This window comes from Cetorhinus maximus, unplaced genomic scaffold, assembly GCF_964194155.1.
Source record: "Cetorhinus maximus unplaced genomic scaffold, sCetMax3.hap1.1 HAP1_SCAFFOLD_264, whole genome shotgun sequence".
NCBI classification, from domain to species: Eukaryota; Metazoa; Chordata; class Chondrichthyes; order Lamniformes; family Cetorhinidae; genus Cetorhinus; species Cetorhinus maximus.
In genome coordinates, this window is record NW_027596224.1 from 283089 (window position 1) to 303367 (window position 20279).

Sequence of the window (20279 nt, forward strand, 5' to 3'; positions counted from 1 at the left end):
ACCTTCCAAACAGTCAGCTTTAATATTTCACATCACCTCACTTTCTGATTTAGCTGCTTTTACCACCTTCACTCTTGGATTCCTTCAATGTCTAAGATAATCACCTTCTACACTGTGGTCACACTCAGTCTGAAATCCAAACTGACACTATGTTGTTCAGCTTGAGCCTGTCAGAGAGTGACAGACAGTTTAAGAGGCAGACTATTGAACTCCACTTTTGGGTGGATTCCTGTTGTGTCAGGTTCACTGGAAGCTGGATTAAAAAGAGTTCAAACTTTACACTGGATCCTTGCAGCCACTGAACAGGGAACATTTCGACATCATCCGTCTGGGCAAAATCCATTTCCCAGAGGTGAAAGGTCAATCAGTTCAACCGATTCTCTTGCCTCCTAATCAAGGTCCACATGAACTGACAACTGATAACTCTCATCCTGTGTATTCCTTCTTCACAGACCTACTCTGGGCTGTTCTGTGTGACTGTGAACCCGTACAAATGGCTCCCCGTGTACAGTGCACCTGTGGTTGCTGCCTACAAGGGAAAGAGACGCTCTGAGGCTCCACCTCACATCTACTCCATTGCTGACAATGCGTACAACGACATGGTCCGCAGTAAGTCATATCCTGAGACTGGGAAACTAAACCACAGACACAACATTAGCACATGACTGGGTTAGCTGGTCTCAGGTGGGCAGTGAGGTATACTGCAGGCTGTGAGGTACCAGTGATTGACTTCCTGTATCAGTCAGGTGAGAGTTATACTGGAGGTTGTGAGAGGGAGACAGGCTGGGAAGAATCATTAATTATAACTCAATTTTTCTAGATCGGGAGAACCAATCAATGCTGATTACGTGAGTCCTTAACTTTCATATTTTAATAATATTTATAAACTAATTCCCACTTATATTGAAAATTGACATGAAAGTGAATTCATTGATAAGGACTGAATTTCAGCTTGGAGTTAACAGCCCTGTTAATATTCTCGAATATTGCTGATACCCCTTGTGATTTATTAGCATTGCCCAGTAATAAGCCTCAGTATCATGTCAAATTATAATCTTGATCAAGGCTTTTCCAACTTTTCTGCTCATGGTTTGCTTGTTTTTGGATTTTGCTATTGATGATGTTGCCTCACCAGATGTTAACCAGGCTGCTTGGCTGAGCTATGACCATGTAACATTGTGTATTTATATGCGGTGTTCCTATATATAACAGACCGTGTGTTACTGTGGATAACACCCCTTTCCAAATTTATAAAATTTATACATTTCTGTCCATGCTTATAATAAGAAATTCTATGTAAACTTGTCACACTGTAATTACACACTCCTGCCAGAGACGGCACTTTAGCACTCTTGGCTTGTGCTATTCTCTAACCACTCCACTCCCTACTTTTCAAATCAGTGCAGATTTCACCAATTAAATATAAGAATCAAAGCAATATGTCAGAATAAGCAGCTTAAAATAGGGACTGAATTAGACTTGTCCCCAAGTCCAACTTCTGTCGTCACTTCACTGCAAGATTCCACTTGATGTCGACTCCTTGTGGGTGCCCCAAGACACTGGCTGGTTTATTTATGAAATGAGAAGCTTTGCTTTTGTCACTGCAAATTATCCATGAGGTTAAATGTGTGATAATTGTTGTTGTTAATTATCAATGAATCAAAGCCTACTTTGTAAAATAAATTCACTGATTCTCCTAATACACGTTCAAACACTGTTTGTGGCTATTTTGGTTCCCAAGTATCTGAATATAGTCCCCTAGAATAAACTTACAATATAATAAACTCATAAAATATGAAATGGGTATGGAACTGACTTCATCATTTGCAGATCTAGATTGGGGCCAGGTGTCTGTTTGAAGCCTCTGTGTAAAGCTAGTGCTGCCTCCATTCAGAAAACCAAGTCTATATAGCCATTAAAGGGACTTTTATTCTTTCATGGGCTGTGGGCATCACTGGCAAGGCCAGCATTTGTTGCCCATCCCTAATTGCCCTTAAACTGAGTGGCTTGCTAGGCCATTTCAGAGGGCAGTTAAGAGTCAACCAGTCTGGAGTCACATGTGGGCCAGACCAGGTAAGGACGGCAGATTTCCTTCCCTAAAGGACATTAGTGAACCAGATGGGTTTTTACAACAATTGATACCTTTATGGTCACCATTACTGAGGCTAGCTTTATATTCCAGATTTATTAACTGAATTTCAATTCCACCAGCTGTTGTGGTGGGATTTGAACCCATATCCCCAGAGCATTAGCCTGGACCCCTGGATTAATCATGCAGTGACATTCCCACTATGCCATCAAGTTTGCTTCCCTAGCCTCCACCCCCCATGCAACAGCCTGCAGAAACCAGGGCACTTTGTTACACATAAGACTTTGCTGAATGTGGAACTGGCTGTGCAGGAGTGATTCCTTAGGGAGAAGGTGGGGGAATAGCCCTCGGTGAATTGGTCATTTGGAGAACCAGTGCATACATGATGGGCCAAATAGCCCCCTTCTGTGCTGTAACAATTGTGATTCTGTGAACCCACAGTAATCCCAAAGATCAAACTCAATCTCCAATCCCGTCCTGACTCCCACTGCCCTCTTTCCTGACACACAGATAGACAGATAGCCCAAAATTATTTCATCTCTAATCATTTTTATAATGAATTAATCACGTCTGAAGACAGGGCACAACTCATTCAGCATAAAAAGATACAGCACCTTTTTAACACTGAGAATAACATATCAAAAACCTTGATTCTCTTTTTTGCATTTGATATTTTGAATGATTATGAATATTTTGATGCTTAATTTTTACTTTTTGGGGTTTAACTTTTTCACTTTTTTCTTTTCCTGGGTTTTGTCCGTTCCCAGTGGTGAATCTGGAGCTGGGAAAACTGTCAACACTAAACGTGTTATTCAGTACTTTGCTATTGTTGCTGCCATGGGAGAAGGAGGTGGAAAGAAGGGCGTAAGATCAACTCTTTCAAACTTCTTCACTTTTTATTTTGCATTTTTGCCTTTTTCTGTAACAACTGTTCTGGCCTCTGGTTTGCTTTAACATTCAGTAATTTATCAGCAGATTGTACTTTACTGAGTAAATACTTTTTCCCTTAGAGCTTATTTTTCCTTTTTTTTGTCTGTTTTTAAAACAAAACTTTTTAAATATAATTTTTTTTATATCTGTGCTGTTCTGATTTTTCAAAATAAAACTGCTGATCTTTTTCAGTGAAGGAATTGTTTACCGTTTTGATCCGAAGGGATTTATTCTTTTCTTTTTTTTTTCCTCCAAGTCTCAACCAGCGACAAAGACTGGGGTAAGATTGCTGCCTCTGCTGTGTTGCCTGTTGTTTCTTGCTGTCAGCTTGTGTACATGTTCTTTGTAAATCTCCAGCAGTGAATCCCACCCCCTCCTTTCAACATCACGGCCCCAACCCACCCGATCGATACCCAACCCCTGACCACATCCTTGTTCTAGAAGTTGAGTCAATGCAGCAGGATTCTGAATGAAATTGATCTGAGTTAATTATTAAGAAGCACAAGTTAGAAATGAGAAATTTCTGACAGTGAAGATGGTTGGTCAGCGCTGAGCTATGGAATAATTATTAGACACAAGGTCAAGGAGATTGGGCGGGGCAGTAGATGGAGGTGGCCTGTGAGAAAGGGATGAGATTTTTGGGCTATTTCCTTAAGAGTAGATCATTAATTGAAGTGAGCACCAGGACAATTTACACAGTTCATCCTCACATTCACTTTATTGAATTCCCAGGGAACTCTAGAGGATCAGATCATTGAGGCAAATCCAGCGATGGAGGCTTTTGGTAACGCCAAGACCTTAAGAAATGATAACTCGTCCCGTTTTGTAAGTATTTAATGAAATCTTCTCTCTCACAATTGACATGTTAACCAATAATTGAACACTTAATACCAGACAGTATAAGGTTATGAGGAAAGGTTGGACAGACTGGGCTTGTTTCCACTGGAGTTTAGAAGAGTGAGGGGTGACTTGATTGAAGTATATAAGATCCTGAACGGCCTTGACAAGGTGGACGTGGAAAGGATGTTTCCTCTTGTGGGTGAGTCCAGAACTAGGGGACACTGTTTTAAAATTAGGGGTCGCCCTTTTAGGACAGAGATGAGGAGAATTTTTTTCTCTCAGAGGGTTGTGCGACTTTGGAACTCTCTGCCTCAGAAGGTGGTGGAGACGGGGTCATTGAATATTTTGAAGGCAGAGAGAGATAGATTCTTGTTAGACAAGGGAATCAAAGGTTATCGGGGTTAGATATGTGGAAACCGAAACACAAACAGATCAGCCATAATCTTATTGAATGGTGGAGCAGGCTCGAGGGGCCGAATGGTCTAATCCTGTTCCTATATCTTATGTTCTAATATTGTTCAATAAGAGGTTTCATAAGAGGAAATTAAAACAAAGGCATGTGATGACTTGGTACCTGATCATATTTAAAAATCTTCAAGCATTTTTGAATGAATCACACTCTCTGATTGAAGTCCTGTCGCTATCACGTTTCATCCAGAATTCCTTCTCTTTGTGTAGGGGAAATTTATTCGGATCCACTTTGGCCCGACAGGGAAACTGGCATCAGCTGATATCGACATCTGTAAGTGCAGGGAAAACTGTTCGAGCGTACAGACACAGGCTGGGGGAAGGGGCAGAGGGAGAGGGAGGGGGAGAGGGGGGAGGGAGGGGGAGAGGGGGAGAGGGGAGGGAGGGGGAGAGAGGGGGAGAGGGGGAGAGGGAAAGGGTGGGGGAGAGGGGAGGGGGGGAGCGAGAGGGGGAGGGGAAAGGGGAGGGAAGGGGGAGAGGGAGAGGGGAGGAGGGGGAGAGGGGGGAGGGGGGAGGGGAGAGGGGGAGGGAGGGAGGGGAGAGGGGAGAGGGGGGAAGAGGGAGGGAAGGGGGAGGGGGAGGGGGAGGGGGAGGGGGAGGGGGAGGGGAGGGGGAGGGGAGGGGAGGGAGAGGGGGAGGGGGAGAGGGGGAGGGGAGAGGGGAGAGGGGGGGGAGGGAGGGGGAGAGGGGAGGGAGGGAGGGGGAGAGGGGGAGGGGAGAGGGGGAGGGAGGGGAGGGAGGGGAGGGAGGGGGAGAGAGAGAGGGGGAGAGAGAGAGGGGGAGAGGGAGGAGAGGGGATGGGGAGAGGGAGGGGAGAGGGGAGGGGGAGGGGGAGGGGAGGGGAGGGAGGGGATGGGGGGAGGGAGAGGGAGAGGGAGGGGGAGGGGGAGGAGGGGGAGGGGAGGAGGAGGAGGGGAGGGGGAGGGTAGAGGAAGGGTAGGGGAGAGGAGGAAATGGAGAGGGGAGAGGAGGGAAAGGAAACAGGAGGGAAGGTGGCTTGAAGGGGAGGATTGCAGCATGTTAGCACAGTTTGATATTAGGTGCGCATTATGCGCCAGACCGATGAGATAAAAATGTTTTTCTACTGGGTTTAATGCTCTTGTATGAAAGATCTAGAACAATCCTAAACTCTTCACAGTTAACATTGAATCAGCAAACTGTCCCAATCCAATACTAAACTGACAGCCTCACTCACTAAAACTGTACTCGCTTGTGAAGTATGATTCGATTGGGAGGAACGAGGAACAGTCTGGGCCTATGAAGGAGGGGGTGTAGTGACCCAGTGGTTAGCGCTGCTGCCTCAGAGCTCCAGGGACCCATGTTCAACCCTGATCTCAGGTGTCTGCCTGTGTGGAGTTTGCATGTTCTCCCCATGTCTGTGTGGGTTTCTGTCAGGTGCTCCAGTTCCCTCCCACTGTCCAGGGATGAGCTGGTTAGGGGGATTGGCTATGGTAAATTGTCCCCCAGTGTGTGTATGTGAGTGACTGGTGTCCTGCCCTGAGTGTACCCCACCCAGCACCAATTGCCTGTCAGGTTCAGCTCTGACTCCTCAGGACTCTAGATTGAATGAAGCAGTTCTAGAAAGCTGAGTGAGTTTGGGCCTATTTACAATTGTAAGTCTATGATAATGAGAAATTAGTCTCATTTGGAGTTACAGAGAGTGAACATTTTTATAGTTCCTAGTTCTGGTTGGGGAACTATCAGCTCTCTATCATGTCACTGCAAAGCTAAGAGCCACCGAAAGGAGAAGCTCACTGTATTGGACCAGTAGGAACAGGCTTCCTGGGTTTGGTTTAAAGTGCATTTGGATTGGGCTGAGTGGAGAGAGCTTTACTCTGATTGGCTCTGTTCTACTTGGATATGAAATAGGAAAATTCTTGGAACCCTTTTACTGGTGGATGCGGGGGAGAATTCAGAAGGTCCCAAATAGTCTTCTGCTGAATAATTCATTTCCCAATTTGGCTATCTTCGGTGATATTCTGTGGACATTCCAAACTCACCCAAAAGGAAAAGACTGAGGGGTGACCTATTGGAGATCTTTAAAATTATACAGAGGTTTGATAGGGTAGTTGGAGAGTAGATAGTTCCCCTTTTGGAAGAGACCAGAACTAGGAGCCATAAAAATGCACATTCTATGTAACTCCAAATGAGACTAATTTCTGCTCAAACCCCATATTTCCTCTGTAGAGAAGAGCTGAATTGTGACTCATTATTATACTATATTCTCTCAATCAAACCATGTCTTCACAGCCACTCTCAGTTTAAAGAACGGTTACAAGTTGCACTATCCCCTCTCCAGGTTTGTTGTGTTCGAGACAATTCAGACTGTAAATTGGATGACAGCTGAACTCACTGCTCCTTCATAATTCTAATCTTTCACTTTCAGATCTTCTAGAAAAATCTCGAGTAATTTTCCAGCAGCCTGGTGAAAGAAGTTACCACATTTACTACCAGATTTTCTCTGGCAAAAAGGGCGAGCTGTTTGGTGAGTGTGAATGGACACAAATTTAACACCTCTCCCAAAACAACTTTGTATCCGAAAATTGGAAAAGAATTTTCCAGTTGAATAATTTGTCCTCACTCCTGACCCTCAAAGGGTGAGAGTGGTATTGAGAGACACAGGCTAGAAGGTTTGGATGTCAAGGTGGCCTCAAGTGAGTCATAATTGTTAACCAGCTCCTGTAACCGGTCCTTTTCCATCCAGCAAGAAAAGGGGATCGAGGGTGAAATATTCTGCCCGTGCTCACAGCCCAGCTTCATACTGAGGAATGGCCACTTGTCAAGGTTGTCCAATCCTGCCTGTGAACTGTCACTCAGCTAGAATTATGGGCCAGATTTGGCTGGAGACAGACATCTCATGGTAAAGCCATGTGTTAGGTAGACCAACATTTGCATATTCAGGCTTCACATGTCTTTGCCCTGGAAGTTGCTGGGAGTGTGAGCTGATAACAACATGGTGAGGGCAGTGGGTAGCTGGGACCTCAGTGACTGCCAGAACCAACAGTCTATTTCCTTAACCAATGGGATTTACAGATAAACAGTGTAAGAGCTGAAAATAGGGTGGATTAGAGTCAAATTGAAGCAGAAAGGGAAGGAAAGAGAGGGAAAAACATAATCAATTGAGGGAGAAAAGATTCAGTAAAGCAAAAAGCAAACTAAAATGAAAACATTGACATTTTTGAAATCTCCAACAACAATTCACAGCCTGAGGAATGAGATTCCACACTTTAATTGTTCACTTTCTATTAAGAGGTTGATTTTGTTCATTATTCTTACCTTGGTTATAGGGTACTTACACAGTTAATTACTAGATTTAACTTTCTGTGTTAAGTTTAATGAGAACTGAATATACAAAATCCAGTAACTGGATGACTGACAAATTAGGCCAAATTTCTGTTATAGCGATGATATCACACTGCCATGTGTCTATCTGTGCCCTCAGCTCATCGGCTCTGTTTACTATACTCCTTACATTTAAATATATACCTTTTAACTGCCAAATTCCCGTGCCTTACACTTTTTAACCTTTGCTTCTTCTTCTGTCTTTCAGAGTTACTCACTAATTTAATGTCCCCTGCTCAGAATTTCTCCTATCTGAATCTACCCTCAGGTTCCCATCCCCCTACCAATCTAGTTTAAACCCTCTCCAACAGCACTAGCAAATCCATCAGCAAGGATATTCATCCTGGTCCTGTGCAGATGTAGACCGTCTGGCTTGTACAGATCCCACCTTCCCCAGAAATGGTCCCAATGCCCCAGAAGTCTGAAGCCCTCCCTCCTACGTATTCATCCAATGTATTCTCTTATTTCTATACTCAAGAGCACATGGCCTTGGGTTTCATCTCCTTTCTCCCCAGTTTTGCTGGGATCTCCTTTCCAACGCTCCTTCAGGCGGTGCTGTCAATCAGCTATTCTGTAGGAAGTGTGACTTGGTGCACCCTTACAATACAAATTCCCTTTAAATCCAAGCTCTCCAACAATTTTCCAATTCTCCCATATTTGGCCAACTCCAGAGAGCGAGACCAATTTGCACTGGGAACTTGGAATCATTATGACAAAGGCTATGCAGTTCATCCAGATTAAATTATGTTAGAGGTTCTCAGAATTAACTTTATCAAGACATGAAAACAATTCTTCAGCACAAACCAACAACACATTGGGTCTAAAACCAATGAAATTTTTCCGTTTGATAATATAAATTCCTCTTTCTCACTGATTTGAATCTTCTCTTTTACAGACATGCTACTGGTGAGCAGCAATCCCTTTGACTATAGTTTCTGCTCACAAGGGGTTGTTACCGTGGACAATCTGGATGATGGTGAAGAACTGATGGCAACTGATGTAAGTGTTTCATATCGCATTCCTCAGATACAGAGCATAGTGCAAGGGTCAAACTGCAAAGGTCAGCCACAATTATTTCCTGTTACGGTAGTTTTTTCTTTGACCCTTGACCCCATTGCCCTCGCAAACAATCACCCCATCTCCAGCCTTCCTTTCCTCTTCAAAGTTCCTGAACATGTTGTTGTATCCCAAATCCGTGCCCATATATCCTGGAAGTCTATGTTTGAATTCCTCAGATCATGTTTCAGCCCCTGTCACAGTACCAAAATGGCTCTTATCAAAGTTATAAATGACATCCTGTGTGACTGTGACAAAAGTAAACCTTCCCTCCTCATCCTTCACAACCTGTCTGCATCCTTTGACCTGGTTGACCACACCATCCTCCCCCAGTGCCTCTCCGCTGTTATCCAGCTGGGTGCCACTGCTCTCACCTGCTTCCGTTCTTATTTACCCAACCATTGCCAGAGTAACACTTGCAATTGTTACCCCTGGACAAGCCTGATCCCAGGGTGGAACCCAGCTTGATAGATCCTAACTTTTACTTTTTGATTAGATACATGGAGAGTGGCTACTGAGCAGAGTCACAAGAGTCAGCTGATGAATTTTTAACAAAAGAATTAAACATTTATTAAACAAGAAAAGATGAACTATATTACAATGCTCCTTCACCCACACCTATACCTTTACAGATATATACAGATTTGTAAGGATAACACAAGTTACAAAAACTATCTTATACTCTAATGTTCACAGTAAGTGCATTGTCCCTGTAAACCAATAGGCGGCCTGTGGTCAGACACACCACAGTCTGAAACCAAGTGACAAATGGCACCCCAAACAGATGCTATGGATCTTTCCTCAACTACCCCTAGACGCTTGTCACATTGTGAGTCAACCGGTCTCAATGAACTCTGTCTTTCATACAAAGGTTTCCAATCTCCCCTCTCAAGGAAGCCTCTTTGGAATCTTCGCCCAAACAACGCTTTCTCTCGGATGCCTTCTGCAAGGTTCCACCTCCAGGGTTTCAAACTCTCCTTCCAATGTTCCTCCCCCTGGATTATCACATGCATTCAAGCTTTCTTCCACCCACTCTCTCTCTCAGATGCTCAGCTGTGCCAACAGAACACCACTACTTCACATGCCCAGAGTAAGGAGTCACCAGCCTTGACTGTCTCCTCGGATCTTCTGGCTTCTCGCAAGCCTATTTTGCTTTAAGTCTGCATTCTGCAGCCTTCTCCCTTTAAGTGTGGAGCCTTCCTCTCTGCACCTTACTTTCACTTTCACTGAACAAGGTCTTGTCCCAGATTGTTCTTCTTCCATTAACTAGAAGGTCTTCTTGGGACTTCATTTTTTTCTTTTAGGACCTGCTCCCTGATTTCTGGGACCCTCTCCTGAGAGGCAGATTATCTAAATGGTGAGAGATTACAGAGCTCTGAGTTGCAGAGGAATCTAGGAGTTTTAGTGCATGAATCACAAAAGGCTAGTGTGCAGGTACAGCAGGTAATTAGGAAAACTAACAGAATGTTATAATTTATTGTGAGGGGAATTGAATACAAAAGTAGGGAGGTTATGCTTCAGTTGTACAGGGCATTGGTGAGACCACATCTGGAGTATTGTGTACAGTATTGGTCACATAATTTAAGGAAGGATGTAAATGCATTAGAAACAGTTCAGAGAAGGTTTACCAGACTAATACCAGGAATGGGGTGAGTTGTCTTATGAGGATGGTTGGGCAAGCTAAGCTGGTATCCACTGGAGTTTAGAAGAGTAAGAGGCAACTTGATTGAAACCTTTAAGATCCTGACGGGTTTTGACAGGGTGCATGTGGAGAGGATGTTTCCTCATGTGGGAGAATCTAGACCTAGAGGTCACTGTTTAAAAATAAGGGGTCGCTCATTTAAAACAGAGATGAGGTGAAATTTTTCACTCAGAGGGTTAAGAGTCTTTGGAACTCTCTTCCTGAAAAGGTGGTGGATGCAGAGTCTTTGAATATTTTTAGTGCAGAGGTGGATAGATTCTTGATAAGCCAGGGGGTGATAGGTTATCGGGGGTAGGTGGGATGCAGATTTGAGGTTATATCAGGTCAGGCATGATCTTATTGAATGGCAGAAGAGGCTGGAGGGGCTGAATGGCCTTCTCCTACTCCTTGTTCGTATGGGAAATTCACTCTCTCTGCCGTTGCCTCTGCACTGTCCAGCCTCCCCTGGTTCTTGGCTTCAACTGAACTAAAATTGATTTTTGTTTCTCCTTGTCTCTATATGAGCCTCCTGTTGCTAGGCAACAGCCCAGTTTTTTCGACATTGTGTTTGTTCTAACTTCCTTAAAGAGTTGTAAAATCTAATTAAAATGTAGGCATCTTTTAAAACTCAAGTTCCCCCTTTCTTAACACCCTAATACAGAAATACAAATCAAACTTAAACTTAAAGATATGCCTTATTCCTAACACATACAAATATACACATAACTTACTTAAACTATCTTTAGTTCCTAACACAATGGCTTCTCTTCCTGATCTCGCACCATTACCTCTGGAATACACTGATGAAGCAGCTGACGATGGTTGGGCTGAGGAAGTAGCAATTATCAAGCTGCGCTGCCAATCCTAGTGCTGTCAACTCCACTAAGACTAGTAAAGTCTACACAGGTCACAGTCTGAGGGAGCAATTGAACACAGTCAGATATTGACACAGAGTTAAATATAACAAAGGAGAATAATTTGCCCTTGTTTCTGCTTTAAACAGCATGCCATGGACATCCTGGGCTTCTCAACTGATGAGAAGTATGGCTGTTACAAGATTGTAGGATCGATCATGCACTTTGGAAACATGAGGTTCAAACAGAAACAACGGGAGGAGCAGGCGGAGACAGAAGGAACGGAAAGTAAGTCACTGTCCCCATCAAACACTCCCAGGACAGGTACAGCACGGGGTTAGATACAGAGTAAAACTCACTCTACACTGTCCCCATCAAACACTCCCAGGACAGGTACAGCACGGGGTTAGATACAGAGTAAAGCTCCCTCTACACTATCCCCATCAAACACTCCCAGGACAGGTACAGCCCAGCTGAGATACAGAGTAAAGCTCCCTCTACACTGTCCCCATCAAACACTCCCAGGACAGGTACAGCACGGGTTAGATACAGAGTAAAGCTCCCTCTACACTGTCCCCATCAAACACTCCCAGGACAGGGACAGCACGGGTTAGATACAGAGTAAAGCTCCCTCTACACTGTCCCCATCAAACACTCCCACGACAGGTACAGCACGGGGTTAGATACAGAGTAAAGCACCCTCTACACTATCCCCATCAAACACTCCCAGGACAGGTACAGGACGGGGTTAGATTCAGAGTAAAGCTCCCTCTACACTGTCCCCATCAAACACTCCCAGGGCAGGTACAGCACGGGGTTAGATTCAGAGTAAAGCTCCCTCTACACTGTCCCCATCAAACACTCCCAGGACAGGTACAGCACGGGGTTAGATACAGAGTAAACCTCCCTCTACACTGTCCCCATCAAACACTCCCAGGACAGGTACAGCACGGGTTAGATACAGAGTAAAGCACCCTCTACACTGTCCCCATCAAACACTCCCAGGACAGGTACAGCACGGGTTAGATACAGAGTAAATCTCCCTCTACACTGTCTCCATCAAACACTCCCAGGACAGGTACAGCCCAGCTGAGATACAGAGTAAAGCTCCCTCTACACTGTCCCCATCAAACACTCCCAGGACAGGTACAGCACGGGTTAGATACAGAGTAAAGCTCCCTCTACACTGTCCCCATCAAACACTCCCAGGACAGGGACAGCACGGGTTAGATACAGAGTAAAGCTCCCTCTACACTGTCCCCATCAAACACTCCCACGACAGGTACAGCACGGGGTTAGATACAGAGTAAAGCACCCTCTACACTATCCCCATCAAACACTCCCAGGACAGGTACAGCACGGGTTAGATACAGAGTAAATCTCCCTCTACACTGTCCCCATCAAACACTCCCACGACAGGTACAGCACGGGGTTAGATACAGAGTAAAGCACCCTCTACACTATCCCCATCAAACACTCCCAGGACAGGTACAGCACGGGTTAGATACAGAGTAAATCTCCCTCTACACTGTCCCCATCAAACACTCCCAGGACAGGTACAGCACGGGTTAGATACAGAGTAAATCTCCCTCTACGCTGTCTCCATCAAACACTCCCAGGACAGGTACAGCACGGGGTTAGATACAGAGTAAAGCACCCTCTACACTATCCCCATCAAACACTCCCAGGGCAGGTACAGCACGGGGTTAGATTCAGAGTAAAGCTCCCTCTACACTGTCCCCATCAAACACTCCCAGGACAGGTACAGCACGGGGTTAGATACAGAGTAAAGCTCCCTCTACACTGTCCCCATCAAACACTCCCAGGACAGGTACAGCACGGGTTAGATACAGAGTAAATCTCCCTCTACACTGTCCCCATCAAACACTCCCAGGACAGGTACAGCACGGGTTAGATACAGAGTAAATCTCCCTCTACGCTGTCACCATCAAACACTCCCAGGACAGGTACAGCCCAGCTGAGATACAGAGTAAAGCTCCCTCTACACTGTCCCCATCAAACACTCCCAGGACAGGTACAGCACGGGGTTAGATACAGAGTAAAGCTCCCTCTACACTGTCCCCATCAAACACTCCCAGGACAGGTACAGCACGGGGTTAGATACAGAGTAAAGCTCCCTCTACACTGTCCCCATCAAACACTCCCAGGACAGGTACAGCACGGGGTTAGATACAGAGTAGAGCTGATGGGCTTGTCTGGAATGTTATTTTTACTGCATGTCTGTCAGCCTCAATGGAGAGTATGCTCATTGAGAAATGAATGTGGTGTTGCACCCTGTTTTGTTAGTTTCCTAATGGGCAAGTTTGATTGGAATTGCCTTGTCCATCCATCTGGTAACAGTAACTATTACAGTAACTATTAGTATTACTAACAGTAACTATTAAAGCCATAAAGCCAGTTTTGGCCCACACCGACTCATTCCCATGAATGCTCGAGGAAATTTCACATCAGACCCACACGCTGAGAATTATTCCCGTGAAGTGCAGGTTGGTTTTTAATCAGAACACCAGGGAAAAGGATATTCCTAGATCACCATTCATTTCCTTAAGCTTCAAATGGGATTGTTCAGGGCCTAGTGCTGATTCTCAAAGTAATTTTAACCCTTGACATTGCAGGTGCAGACAAGGCTGCTTATCTAATGGGCATCAGCTCCGCTGACCTTATAAAAGCCCTACTCCATCCCCGGGTCAAAGTAGGAAATGAAATCGTGACCAAGGGGCAAACTGTGGCTCAGGTACATAAAGAATTTCATTCGATTTGACATCTACTGAGTTAGTTATTCATTGTGAAAAATAAATGTTTGCTTTTTTTCTCTCTTTTTACTTTCCCAATGGCTCCACAGTTGGAGGTCAAACAGGTTATCCACTAGCTCATTGGGAAATTATGGCCAATGACTTCCTCAATTCCCTCAGGATCCTTGGCTGCATCCTCCCCAGTCCTAGTGACTTATCAACTTCAGGGACGTTTCAACATTCCTGAACTGTAACTTTTTCTCTTTCAGGTTACCTACGCTGTGGGAGCACTTGCCAAGGCTACCTATGATCGTATGTTTAAGTGGTTGGTTCTCCGTATCAATAAGACCTTGGACACTAAGTTATCCCGGCAGTTCTTCATCGGAGTGCTGGACATTGCAGGCTTTGAAATATTTGAAGTGAGCCTCTAAAGTACAACAGTAATCCATTTAAAAACTTCCTGATGAAATAGAAAATGCAGGAGAAACAGGTCAAGGATGCACAGGTTGTAAAATCCAACTAACTGTTGTAACATTCAACAAATGCTGCTTCTTTGTGAATAACTGAACTTCGCAATTGAAAGGAGATTTGGCAGTGACCTCATTAGAATATCAAAACAGTTCTCAATGTCTGGTAAAGAATCAGCTTGAACTAAATGGGCTGAATGGCCTTGTACTGTAAACTTCACTGGGGCCTATGTGCTTTGGGACCTACATGCACTGGATCTATATTCTAATCAATAAGAGATGGCCCACAGTTCAGAATTCAGGATATTGGGCAGGGATCATTGCTGCATTCACTTACAAAGCCAGACCAAGAGGAAAGGAATGGGTAAACCCTGTTTCATTTTAATTGTCTCCACATGGTAACCAATGTGTAGAAGGAAGGGGAATGTGAGGGATAGGAGGGTTAAAACTCCCCTCCATTTGAGAGTGGATTAGAGGACAGTCACACTCTGAATCTCACCATGTTGGAAAGAGCAGATAGCAGATTATAAAATATTGTCTCACTTTGTCACAAGGAATTAATTAATAAATTGAATAAAATTGGATGGCGATGGCAGGACGGGTGAGGTGTTGCTGCTGCAGCATGTGGGAACTGCTGGACACCCAAGGTGACCAGGGCGAACACATCTGTAGTAAGTGTTTGCAGTTCGAGGAGCTTCGGATCCGAGTTGAGGAGCTGGAGTCTGAGCTGCAGACATTGCGCCACATCAGGGAGGGGGGGAAAGTTACCTGGACACTTTGCTCCAGGAGGCGGTCACACCCCTCAGATTAGGGAATTCAAATTTGTTCTGTGATCAGGGACAGGGGGGTGTGACTGCAGGTGAGGCAGGTATGGGGACCGAGGGGGATAGCATCTGAGGAGCCTCGGCTCCTGCATCTGTCCAACAGTTACACGGTTCTTGCAAGCTGTGTGGACGAGAGCGGGGACTGCAGGGAGGATGAGGGAACTGAACACGGCACCGTGAGAGCCATTCAAGTGGGGGGAGGAAATAGGAAGGTAGCAGTGGTAGGGTCAGTATAATTAGGGGGATAGATAGTGTTCTCCGTGAGCGTGATTCCCAAAGGCTGTGTTGCCTGCCCAGTGCCAGGGTTAAGGACATCTCCTCAGGGCTGGAGAGGAACTTGCAGTGGGAGGGGAGGGATCCAGCTGTCGTCATCCATGTTGGTACCAACAACGTTGATAGGACTAGAAAGGAGGTTCTGCTGAAAGAATTTGAACAGTTAGGAGCTAAATTAAAAAACAGAACCTCCAAGGCAATGATCTCGGGATTACTACCTGAGCCACGGGCAAACTGGTATAGGGTAAATGAAGTCAAGGGGTCAAATGCGTGGCTCAAAGATTGGTGTGAGAGAAATGGGTTTCAGCTCATGGGACACTGACATCAGTCCTGGGGTAGGAGGGAGCTGTTCTGGTGGGACGGGCTTCACTTGAACCATGCTGGGACCAGTGTCCTGGTGAATCGAATGACTAGGGCTGTAGAGAGGGCTTTAAACTAAATAGAGGGGCAAGGGTTCGGAGGCGGGATAAGCAGGCTTACAAAGCTAAAGGATAAGGCAACCTTGCAGGGCAGCTATTTAGGTAATGATACCCAGAGTGTGACAGGAAGGGACAGAGTGTCCGAACATAAAAAAACAGCAGCAAATAGTGTCAAAGGGGGAAAAAAATGGTAAAAAAGGCAAAATTAATTGCTCTTTACTTAAATGCACATAGTATTCGGAACAAAATAAATGAATTAACTGCACAGAGAGAGGTTAATGGGTATGATCTTATAGCCATTATGGAGATGTGGTTATAAGGAGTTCAAAGCTGGGAGGTAAATGCTCAGGGGTATGTGGCTTTTCGAAAGGACAGGCAGGAAGGAAAGGGTGGTGGGGTAGCTTTGTTAGTACGAGACGGAATAAGTACGATAGCAAGAAATGATCTTGGATCAGGTGATGTAGAATCCATATGGGTGGAGATATGAAATAACAAGGGGAAGAAGACATTGGAGGGAGTAGTCTATAGGCCCCTTGACAGTAAATAGAACGGAGAATAAATCAGGAGATAATGAGGGCATGTAAAAAAGGCAGTACATTAATCATGGGTGACTTTAATCTTCATGTGGATTGGGAAAATCAAATAGGCAAAGGTGGACATGAGCAAGAATTCATAAAGCATATTCAGGACAGTTTCCTAGAACAATGTGTTATGAATCCAACCAGGGATCAGGCTATTTTGGACCTGGTAATGTGTAATAAGGCAGATTTAATAAATGATCTCAGAGTAAAGGATCCCCCAGGAAACAGTGACCATAACTTGGTAGAATTTAGCATTCAGTTTGAGAGCGAGAAACTTGGGTCGGAAGCAACTGTGCTAAACTTAAATAAGGGTAATTTCAAAGGAATGAGGGCAGAGTTGGCTGGAGTGGACTGGGAAAGGAGTTTAGCAGAAAAGATGGTTGATGAACAAAGGCAGACGTTTAAGAAAATAGTTCATGACTCTCAACAAAGGGATATCCCAGTGAGGAAGAAGAATTCAAGGAAGGGGATAAACCAACCATGGTTAACCAAGGAAGTTAAGGATAGTATCAAATTGAAAGAAAAAACTTACAATGTGGCAAAGATTAGTGTAAACCAGAGGATTTGGAAAGTTTAAAAACCAATAAAAGATGGCCAATAAAGCAATAGAGAGGGAGAAAATAAACTTTGAGGGTAAACTAGCAAGTAATATAAAAATGGACAGTAAGAGCTTCTTAAAATAAAAAGGAAGAGAGAGGCCAAAGTGAACATAGGCCCCTTAGAGAATGAGGCTGGGGGAATAATAATGGGGAACCAGGAAATGGCAGAGGAGTTGAATAAATACTTTGCATCAGTCTTCACGGTAGAAGATACTAATAGCATACCAAAAATACTAAATAATCAAGGGGCAAAAGTGGGGGCAGAATAAATGCAATAACTATCACTAGAGAAAAAATACTTGGGAAACTAATGGGGCTAAAGGCTGATAAGTCACCTGAACCTGATGGGTTGCATCCTAGGATATTAGGAAATAGCTACAGAGATAGTGGATGCACTGGTAGTAATCTTCCTAGAATCCTTAGATTCTGGAAAAGTCCCAGAGGATTGGAGAACGACCAAAGTAACATCCTTATTCAAAAAGGGAGGGAGACAATAAATAGGTAACTATAGGCCAGTTAGCTTAACATCTGTCATTGGGAAAATGTTGGAGTCTATTATAAAGGATGTAATAGCAAAGCATTTAGAAATGCACAATCTAATCAAACAGAGTCAGCATGGCCTCATGAAGGGGAAATCATGCCTGATAAATTTATTAGAATTCTTTGAGGAGATAACAAGCAGGATAAGATAAAGGGGAACCAGTAAACGTTATGTATTTGGATTTCCAAAAGGCATTCGATAAGGTACCGCACATAAGGCTACTTAATAAGATAAGAGCCCATGGTGTTGGGGGTAGTATATTAGCATGGATAGAGAATTGGCTAACTAATAGAAGACAGAGAGTTTAGATAAGGTGGCATTTTCAGGATGGTAACCTGTAACTAGTGGAGTGCCACAGGGATCAGTGCTGGGGCGACAATTATTGACAATATATATTAATGACTTAGATGAGGGAAGTGAATGTACTATCACCAAGTTTGCAGATGACATAAAAATAGGTGGGAAGGCAAGTGGTGAGGATGACACAAAGAGTCTACAGAGGGACATAGACAGGTTAAGTGAGTGGGCAAAAACTTGGCAGATGGAATATAATGTGGGAAAGTGTGAGGTTATGCACTTTGGCAGGAAGAATAGAGGAGCTGAATATTATTTAAATGGAGAAAGACTGCAGAAAGCTGCAGCACAGAGGGATTTGGGGGTCCTTGTGCATGAATCTCAAAAAGCTAACATACAAGTTCAACAGGTAATAGGGAAGGCAAATGGGATGTTGGCCTTTATTTCAAAGGGAATGGAGTATAAAAATAGGGAAGTCTTGCTAAAACTATACAAGGCATTAGTTAGACCACACCTAGAATACTGAGAACAGTTTTGGTCCCCTTATCTAAGGAAAGATATATTGGCATTGGAGGCAGTCCAGAGAAGGTTCACTAGGTTGATCCCGGGTATGGAGGGATTTTCTCATGAGGAGAGGTTGAGTAAGCTGGGCATGTACTCATTGGAGTTTAGAAGAATGAGAGGCGACCTTATTGAAACATATAAGATTCTTAGGGGGTTTGACAGGGTAGATGCTGAGAGGTTGTTTCCCCTTGTGGGAGAGTCTGGGACCAGAGGGCATAATCTCAGAGTAAGGGGTCGCCCATTTAAAATGGAGATGAGGAGGAATTTCTTCTCTCAGAGGGTAGTCAATCTGTGGAATCCTTTACCGCAGAGGCCTGTAGAAGCTGGGTCATTAAGTATATTCAAGGCTGAGATAGACAGGTTTTTAATCAGTAAGGGAATCAAGGGTTATGGGGAAAAGGCAGGAAAGTGGAGTTGAGGATTATCAGATCAGCCATGATCTCATTGAATGGTGGAGCAGAATCGATGGGCCGAATGGCCTACTGCTGCTCCTATGTTTTATGGTATAGTTCAGCCCAACAGTTGCAGAGATTCTCTCTCGCTTCGGGTACCATGTCCTAAGAGGGCATTGGTGACCATGGACTTGTGTTAGTCTATGATTATGCTTGGTGAAGTACTGCAGTGGTTTTCCATTTCCTTCTGCAGTCTGCCTGACCAGCAACCTCACCTGCCACAGGAGTTTGTTGAAAGGATTTACAAGTTAATACTCTACCTGTTTGACCGCATTATGAACACACCTTCCATGGCCATCGAGTCCTGGAGTGGGACTTGAACGCAGAGTCTCCAGCTCAGAGGCAGGGACACCACTCCCTGCACCACAAGAGCTTCAATTTGCAGACATTACATACTGCCTAATTATTAATCCTCTCTCTCCCCCTCTGTCCCCCCCCCCTCGTGTCATGGATCCCACTCTCTTTGTCTTTCCCTCCCTCTTTTTCTCTCTCACCCCTTGCCCCCCTTTTCTTCTCACTCCCTGCCCCCTCTTTTTGTCTCTGTCTGTCTCTGGTCCTACAGTACAACAGCTTTGAGCAGCTCTGCATCAACTTCACAAATGAGAAACTGCAACAGTTTTTCAATCATCACATGTTCGTGTTGGAACAGGAAGAGTACAAGAGAGAAGGCATCGACTGGGTCTTCATTGACTTTGGCCTTGATCTACAAGCCTGTATCGATCTTATTGAGAAGGTAGAAACTTTCACATACCCTTCATTTCCATTAGATATAAAATATAAGCTTATTTTTGGGCAATAAATATCATTTGACATTCACAGGCATGAGACTTCATTCCTGTTCAGAACATTTGGTTCAAAATATTTGTTCTAGTTTATAGGTCCTTCCACAAATTTATTCCTCCCACCGTCTGTAATCCTATCTAATCTGACTCTCACCAAGTCCCATTCCCCTAGTCAAGCAGCACCTCGAAAATACAGCAGGAGTAGGCCACTCGGCCCCTTGAGCCTGCTCCACTTTGCTTCCACATTCAATAAGGTCATGGGTGATCTGATTCTAACCTCAACTCCACATTCCTGCCTACCCCTGATAACCTTTCACCCCTTGCTTATCAAGAATCTATCCAGCTCTGGCTTAAAAATATTCAAAGACTCTGCTTCCACCACTTTTTTAGGAAGAGAGTTCCAGAGACTCTCGACCCTCTGAGAGAAAAAATTCCTCCTTATATCTGTCTTAAATGGGCAACCCCTAATT

General features: G+C 44.4%; 1 protein-coding gene across 2 annotated transcripts in view; it reads left to right on the forward strand.

Moving 5' to 3' along the window:
- Nucleotides 1-515: 515 nt before the first annotated feature.
- The window catches only part of LOC144673098 (myosin-7-like), a 93496-nt gene continuing 73732 nt past the window's right edge, over nucleotides 516-20279 (forward strand). Inside the window, exons 1-12 of one of the 2 annotated variants that reach the window (XM_078535087.1) lie at nucleotides 516-609; nucleotides 821-848; nucleotides 2857-2953; nucleotides 3276-3299; nucleotides 3752-3844; nucleotides 4538-4601; nucleotides 6714-6812; nucleotides 8565-8668; nucleotides 11410-11548; nucleotides 13897-14015; nucleotides 14283-14432; nucleotides 19590-19760. In XM_078535087.1, the coding sequence (XP_078391213.1) occupies nucleotides 600-609; nucleotides 821-848; nucleotides 2857-2953; nucleotides 3276-3299; nucleotides 3752-3844; nucleotides 4538-4601; nucleotides 6714-6812; nucleotides 8565-8668; nucleotides 11410-11548; nucleotides 13897-14015; nucleotides 14283-14432; nucleotides 19590-19760 (1098 nt within the window). In that variant the 5' untranslated portion in view covers nucleotides 516-599. The remainder of the gene's footprint in view (nucleotides 610-820; nucleotides 849-2856; nucleotides 2954-3275; nucleotides 3300-3751; nucleotides 3845-4537; nucleotides 4602-6713; nucleotides 6813-8564; nucleotides 8669-11409; nucleotides 11549-13896; nucleotides 14016-14282; nucleotides 14433-19589; nucleotides 19761-20279) is intronic. The other variant, XM_078535088.1, reaches the window with a different exon arrangement.